This window comes from Dama dama, chromosome 28, assembly GCF_033118175.1.
Source record: "Dama dama isolate Ldn47 chromosome 28, ASM3311817v1, whole genome shotgun sequence".
NCBI lineage: Eukaryota > Metazoa > Chordata > Mammalia > Artiodactyla > Cervidae > Dama > Dama dama.
This window is the reverse complement of record NC_083708.1, coordinates 54691704-54699855: the sequence shown is the minus strand read 5'-3', so window position 1 is coordinate 54699855 and position 8152 is coordinate 54691704. Positions and strand designations below refer to the sequence as shown.

General features: G+C 34.5%; 1 protein-coding gene across 1 annotated transcript in view; it reads right to left on the bottom strand.

Annotated features, from left to right (window-relative positions):
• Nucleotides 1-489: 489 nt before the first annotated feature.
• The window catches only part of EPHA7 (EPH receptor A7), a 201692-nt gene continuing 194029 nt past the window's right edge, over nt 490-8152 (bottom strand). The window contains exons 15-17 of the mRNA XM_061131699.1: nt 6324-6517; nt 4949-5104; nt 490-2390 (exon numbers count right to left, since the gene is read on the bottom strand). Coding sequence (XP_060987682.1) covers nt 2276-2390; nt 4949-5104; nt 6324-6517 — 465 coding nt within the window. The 3' untranslated portion in view covers nt 490-2275. The remainder of the gene's footprint in view (nt 2391-4948; nt 5105-6323; nt 6518-8152) is intronic.

Here is an 8152-nt window from a genome sequence, read left to right as displayed (position 1 = left end):
TTGCATGTACCTACTATGTCTTCTATTTCTAGAATGGCTTTTTGTTAATTTAATACAAAAAATAAGCACCTTAAGCTATGAACAGGAAAAGAACTTCATTATTAGTGAGTCTAGAATCCAAATGGAATTAAGAACACTCACTCAAACTCTTTCACTCATTCTCACAAAGGCCAATGCTACTGATTAGAATTGTAAAGTGCTGTACTTAGTATAAACACTGTATACACTGAAGACACTGAAAAATAACCCTCAAGCACATTGTGTTATAGTTCCAAAAATATATTTACAGTCTATTACAAAGATTACAAATGGAAGTGTCTAGGTGACTGTATTATGCTAATTAAAATTATTTTACAGATTATTTTTCCTTAGGGACAAAAAACATTTTAGTGAAATTAAAATGATTTTTTCTAGTCAATCAAAAAATAAATTAAAATATCAAATAACACTGTACAGTGATTTAAAAGGAAAAAAAAGGGGGGGGTGGGGAGGGGCTTGGGAAGCAATCAGTTTGAGTTTTTCTATAGCCATCTTTGGTCCTAAATGTGGGAAAACACATCATGTAGCACTGAAAATACCTGTTCTTTTGTGATGCTCTGCAAGTAAAATAGAAAAATATAGTGCATTTTCAATGTATTCAGAGCCCACTACCGAGAAATGTGTGTAGAAAACAAGACAGTATAAATAAAATTTACAAGTTTTACAAAGGAGCATTTACAGGCTGTGTTTCTGTTATTTGTTTGCTTGTGGGTGCCCACATTATCAAACAAGACCAATTATGACCGATCCCTGGGATCTTTCTCTATTAAAATGATTATTATAAACAGCCCAATTCTCTTTGGAAATGCAACAGTTCAATTCTGGGGTAGTTCATGATTTTCATAACTTTTGAAAGCATTACTCACAATAGGTATACATTCCTGAAATAGCTATAAAGACACATTTAATTATTGCTTATGAAATTCTAACACAGTAATCAAATAACATGGTTTAATAAATAAAGCTTTAAAAAAAAGCCAGATCCTTCACCTCTTCCTGACGTGGTTAAAAGAGTTCTTTCATTAAACAAACGTATCACATCAGTGTTCACAAATAAAAATACTCTTTTTTTTTTTTTTAACTGCAATGGTGATATTCTGTGCAGCAAATTTGTTTTTGAAAGGTGAAAATTGTGAACTGCCCCTTTTATCATGCTTCAGAGTTCTAACATAAAACTTAATTCTTCCCTTTAATGTTTGGACTGCATTAAACAGAATAGGATATAAAATATATGCCAACTATTTCTCCTAAATTTCCTAAATGTTTGATATTGAAAAAATTGTGATGTGCTCAGATTAAATTTTAGATAACACTGGATAGTTCTTGCTTTCAGAGATTTGCCTTCACCAACATTCTTTAGATGAAGTGCCTTATCTTTTTTTATATAATCATAAACCTACAATTTGAGTGTTTATTAAATTCTGTCTAGTAAAATCACTCTATAAACAATCTGCTAAAAGTGCCTTATAGTATTTATGGATCATTATTGCTATTTTCATTGAAAAGATAGTGTTGTCAGATCCTTACAAAAAAATTTCTTTTTAAAAAATATCAGAGCGCTTGGCAACTTGGATTTTCTCAACTACCTGCCAATTAGCAAACAATATCAAAACAGCACTGATTAAACAAAATTAAATGACATAAAAGGGATACCAATGTTCTGACAGAGATATATCTTCGATCATGCTATTTCTTTTTAAATTTGAGATTCTTTCAAAGGTACCCAGTGTAGTAATGTGTCATAGATTAACACTAAAAAGGTCCAAGCTATAAACAATTTTCTAAAAGAAAGTCCTTATGAAGAATAAACACAAATGATTTTAAAAAGGAATAGTCTGAAATCACATATTTAAGGAAAATATTTCATTGATTTTAACAATAAGATCATGATTTTATTTGACAAATATATTCTTTCTTAAATTCTTTATGTACATTTTAAAAAGTCTATCAGATAAAAAGGAGGTTATAGAGCTCAGGTGTTTGGATGTTTCTCAGGTAGTACTTTGTTTATGGTCACTGCTGTTTTCCTGGCCACCGGCGGTGGATCCTAAATTCCCTTTTTATATATTCTGGTGGCACTTAGGAGTTCAAGTCTGTAGGTGCTTCTTAAACCTTCAGTTCACTGCAGGAAGGACCCAGGACGTCAAGTGTCTGCTAGCAGCATTCTATGCGTACACTGAAGGCCAGTACTGTTCTCTTGCGGTCCAGCATCTCCCTCGCAAGGGAGAAAGGCTTATCACACTTGGATGCCAGTTCCATGTAAATGGAGCATTTGCGCTCTCATAGTCTGAATGCTGCTCATGATTTTCTTCTGATGGCCCACCAGTGTGATCCCTAAACTCATCACATCCCTGAAAAAGACAAATGCACTTTATTGTTAGTTATCATACAAACATTTTATTTCATACTCAACTGTCATTAACTTTTTAATTAATCTGTTTACCTTAGGGGAACAGGATCTTATCTTAGAGTTCTTGGATATTAGGATTCTATTCCTTCACTGGGTTGGATTGGCAACCTGCATCCACATTCTCCTTTGTAAAAATCTACCGCTCAGGTTCTCAATGTGTCAATGATAAGTTATTTTTAAACTGATTTGACCTTTTATATAAGAAATTATCTTCTATACAGTTTTGATTCTTCTTTTTTTTTTTTTTTTACTACAAGTCTGTAGTACTCTTTGGAATAAAAGAGATCAAAATTAAAAAAAAAAAAAAAAAGGTGTCATTCTAATTAAAAGATATTCCCTAAGGTTCTGACTGTGGATGTCCCAAATACAAGGTAATCCAACATCAGTAAAATCAAATTGATGACAGAAAAGTAGAATTTTACAGTTCTTGAACAGAAAGAAACTGAGGGACCATAAAGTTCAACCTTCACTTTCAATATAAGGAAACTGAAGTCCCACAACAAATTCAAGGTAGAGCTGGGACAAGAATATTTTCCTAAATTCCCTGTCCTTATTTCAAGTCTTTATAGAATAATATAAAGCAAAAGTTTCTTTTCTAGTATCCTATATTCCATTTCCCAGGGCCTCTTGGGATGGTATCTTTGTGTGTGTGTGTGTGTGTGTATCAACATTTTTTTCTTGTTGTACATAAGCATATATGTATGCACATGTAATATTGTACACAAATAGGGCCATGCTGTGTAATTGTCCTGTAACTTGTGGTTTTCACATTACAACATATTTTGGCAGCTTTCAAAAGAAAAGAGAGAAGAGAGTATCAAAGTCCTAAAGTTATTATTAACTTAAGGTAAAGTTATATATATGTGTATGCTCAGTCGTGTCTGACTCTTTGTGACCCCCGTGGACTGTAGCCCGCCAGACTCCTCTGTCCATAGCATTTTCCAGGCAAGAATACTGAAGTGGGTTGTCATTCCCTACTCCAGGGTATCTTCCTGACCCAGGGAACCCACATCTCCTGCATTTCCTGCATTTCAGGCAGATTCTTTACTGCTGAGCCATAAGGTAAGGTTAGGAAATATTATTTGAAATGTAGTATTCTTAAGCCTATGTGAAGTTTAAAATGTTTAATTGTTAAAATAGGATACAGTATGAATGGAAACATTTTTTGGCTCTAGCAGATCAAGAATCATCAATGATCAAGCAAAATATTATCTGAGTTTAATTAGCATGTTGTAATTCTGAGCATATTATTGCTTGTATTCTTACTTTAGTTCAATCACTTGACTACATTTTGGGAAAAAATATTCCTTAAAGTGTATAATACCTGTGTTTGGTAGTTTAAATTTGCTATAAGCCAGTTGTGTCTGTGTATGGACAATGCTGCAGACCTCTCCTGCTAGGCCAAATGACTGAGCTTAGGTACCTACAAGTAGTTAAAATAGAGCAGCAGTGGAGTACTGCGGTATTTCCTCGCCAGGAATAATAAGACTTTGAGAAGCACAGTTTCTCAGGAAAGTAGACTGCTTTGGAGAGACAGGTGTAAATATATCAGCTCTACCCACGTGGTGCTTAGCAGAAAACAAAGAGAGCAGGCACATGCCAAAATTCATGTACGTGCCATTTCCTTACACACCAGGAAAGACTACATGATTGCCGGCTTCCTTCTTATGTGAAAAAATGTGAAACGCCTCCCAACAGTACATCCATAGGATCCCGCTAAGAGAACCTTCATAACTGTTTCCCATTTTCAAACACACTGGCTCAGAGGGACTGCACTGCCCACACGGTTTACGCTGCAGCCCAGGTAGCTGAGGTCCAGAGACACTAAATGTGTTTCTACATCATCAGTGATGGGGCTGGAAAGAAAAATTTAGTGTTTTCACTTCCACGTCATAGCAATTTCAAATTGTTTCTAATCTTCAGGTTAAACAAATGAGTCAATCGATCACATAACGTTCAAAGCTTAAGTTAAATTCTTATTATGGTTAATTGAATTAAGCTTCCTTGAACTTCTCAGAAAGTGATCATACTGAATTTCATAATGTACTTAGATAATGAAACTTTGAGATTTTTTAATGTTTGATACAAACATGGTGAAAAAAAATTCTCTTTTGCAATGGAGAACATTTCCCCAGTGACTAGGAATCTAAATAATAAAAGAGGAAGTCTCACTGGTTGATGTGCAGAATACTGACTATGGAGACAAATTAGACACCACTTACTACTGAGCCAGTTTAGGGCAAATATCTAAATTCTCTGAGCCTTAGCCTTGTTGTGTGTAAAACTACTGACTTCACAAAATTATTGCCATGAAGGTTGAAAAAGATAACGTATTCAGAAGTCTGATTAGCAGAATGCATCAGACATGGTAGGCACTTAGATAATTTTCTTCCTGCTTTTGGGGTTCCTATGTCCTTAATACATGGAAGAGGACCTAATGTATAATGCTTGAATTGACCTGATACATTCTCAAGTATAATTTTAGAAGTTGAAGCTTACTCAATAGTCATCCTGGCCACTGATTCAAGGGAGTTGTAGCCGGCTGCTGTGAAGTTATCTTTATATCTTTCCATCTTAATAGCTTGTAGCCATTCTCCAACTGAGCAGAAGGTAGTGAAGTCAGGAGTGTTTTGATCCAAAAGAGGGCTTATTGGCCTGGGTGAGAATAAAACAGGAAAGCGAATTTTTTCATGAACTACTAAAGAAAGCATGCCTTGGCCCCCAGAAAACTAAGGATATATGAAATAAAATTACATATTTTAATTGATGTTATAGTAACAAATAAACAGATATGCTAATAAAAATCTAATGTGTAAAGGTTGGCCAATAACTACAAACTCCAAATGGATAAGCAACAAAGTCCTACTGTATAGCACAGGGAACTATATTCAATATCCTGTGATAATCATAATGGAAAGGAATATGAAAAAGAATGTATATACATGTATAACTAAGTCACTGTGTTATAAGGCAGAAATGAACACAACACTGTAAATGAACTATACTTCAATGAAATAAATTTTAAAACTACTAACTCCAAAATTTCTATTTTATTTAGATATGATGACTAGCAGATAGTATCTTCCATGTATTTTTCAAAGTACAGCCAACGACATTTGTAACCAATAAATATTTGTTAATCTGCTTCTCTGAAACTAACTGGGAGTAAAGAAAGCACAGACCTTCTCAGAGGGTGCTTTTGAGGACATAATGCATCCACTGTACGAATGGGACTCTTGGAAGCACCTGTGAGTTCATGCTCCTTCGTAAGGGCCTGACTACACTACAGACACAGTGCAACAGGTTTGCCGGACAACTGGAGCTGAATAACTACTAATCTACATTACCATGGAGCAAGCCAAGTGTAAAACATAAACGGGGTGGCTAGGCTCTTTTTAATGAGCATACCTCTTAAATCATATATTGAATTACCTTTATAAACTTTAACTGCATGGAATTATTTTACTATTAAACTGAAACCAAACAATCCAACAGATAATATGGATATAATAATAATAATCATAAAACTAAGGCAACAGCAATAAAAATACATGGAATAGCAATGGTTTGAAAATGCAAAATGCCACTAAATCACACACATCCAGTTGAGAAATTTTTCTAAAATGATGACCAGTGATACTGATTCTAAATTTTTCAAAAAGCAATAATAATTAATAGGTCTCTTTCAAATTGATTTAACTAGGTCAACCATTTGAAAAGAAAAAAATAACTTCTATTAAAATAACAAATTTAATATGAACTTGAATAATTTAACACATATGTCAATATGCTGTTGGGGTGGAGCTGTGGAGATAAATGGTTCATGTGAATTTTTGAATTTCTCCCAGATTTCATTTCCTTGGCTATTTCTTACCTACTACATGTTCCCAGGGGTGTCTTCAGGCTATTTGGGTTTCGAATCATTTTGTCTAGAATTCCGACTATCTGTTCAAACTTTGGCCTTTCAGCACGTTCCTTCTGCCAACAATCCAGCATCAGCTGGTGAAGACCGGCTGGGCAGTCCATGGGTGCTGGCAGACGATAACCTTCTTCTATCGCCTTTATAACCTAATAGCCAAAAGGATATTAAAATATTACTGACTGAGGTTCCACTAGAATAAAATGAACTGCCCAGGAGGCAAAGTGATTTATCCAGATAAGAATAAAGCACACTGCTATGCGAAAGACTTACTTTTTTTTTCCAAAACATCCATGAATATTAAGCATGTTATTAAGGGGTGCATGAAGCTCAGGGTATGATGACATTTCCTAGTTAATTCAGCAATAGGGAGCAGCAATTTAGTTCACCCAGGGTGCAACAGATGGAAAATTTTTTAATGTCATCCCAGAGGTTTTCAAAAGGGAAGATGTTATGGAATGATTTTATTGTATATCACTGTGCATGTACATATTTTTCCATACATTTATGAATTCCTTGTTGTAAAAAGAAGTTCTGAGTTACCCAGAAGTAGTCCTGCCCTGAAAGTTTCACTTTCTGCAGAGTTCAAATGATATTATTTCAACAAGACATCCAAATATGTGAATGTACTATGACGGAGGATGCTCTAAGCACACTATTGCTTTAAATAATATGAAGCTCATACACTTATGGAGGGTATAGTGTTACAAGATAGAGTTTTGTTCTAGAACTGATTTGTATTGTTCACAAAGCTATTGTATCACTTCTCAACTCTGAGTCCAGTGACCTCAAACAGGCAGATTGAAACCACCCTTGGGGTATGGAGTAGAGAAAGGGTTCTATCAGGAAATAGGGAAAGGTTACAAATCAGAGTTTGCCCACTCAGAGAGCCTGGCTGTTCAACTTCATCAGTACATTACTGTCTATTTATACCTAATAACAGCTTAAGAAGCTTTGAATGGTAGTGCAAAATAAGCCTTCATAAGCATTGTGCATGGCAATCAGTCCAAAAAATACTTATTTAGACTTGGGTTTTTTGTTTACGTGGGAAGCAAAAGTAGATTTTAAAATCAGAAATTGTTACAAATCTGAGCAGCACAGGGAAAATAATAGGACGGCAAAAAGAAAAATAAAAACAAAATGAGGACTTGTAAAAAATCAAAATATTATTCAAGGGGGATTAACCAATCTTTCCATGCTAACATAATAGTAGAAATGTAGGGGGAAAAAAGACTGAAAAAAAAAAGAGGTAACCCTGAGTTTTTGAAGAAAATAGGACTAAAGTAGGCAGACAAAAGCTGGCTTTAAGAAATTTTGATGAACTTATTGTTTGCAGGGAAATATATCCTTCAGATGCTTGCTGACATTCAAAATTAGCACATTTAAATATAAGAGGCTGTAAGATGGAATAAGCAAAGTAGCTAGCATCAACAATTTTTCGAGAAAATTCTTAGTATAAGAACCACAGTGTTCACTTTTCTTTAAGGGAAATTTATACATGTAAACTGATAAAGTTTAAAAGTTAAAGAGATAAACTTACAGTAATTTTTGAAAGTTTTCATAAATATAAAATCCTCAGCCCAAACTCTCCCCTGATCACTAGGTGGTAGATCCACCAGTTTATTAGACATCTTCCCTTGGACTTTCCATAGTAACCTCATACTTTATTTAAAATTGATTTTTTTTTTTTTACCTTTTCCCCAAAACTCAGTCTTTCAATTAATGACACTTCCAGTCATCCCAGTTGGAAAAGCTAAAGTGAGAACAATCTAGACTTTCTTATA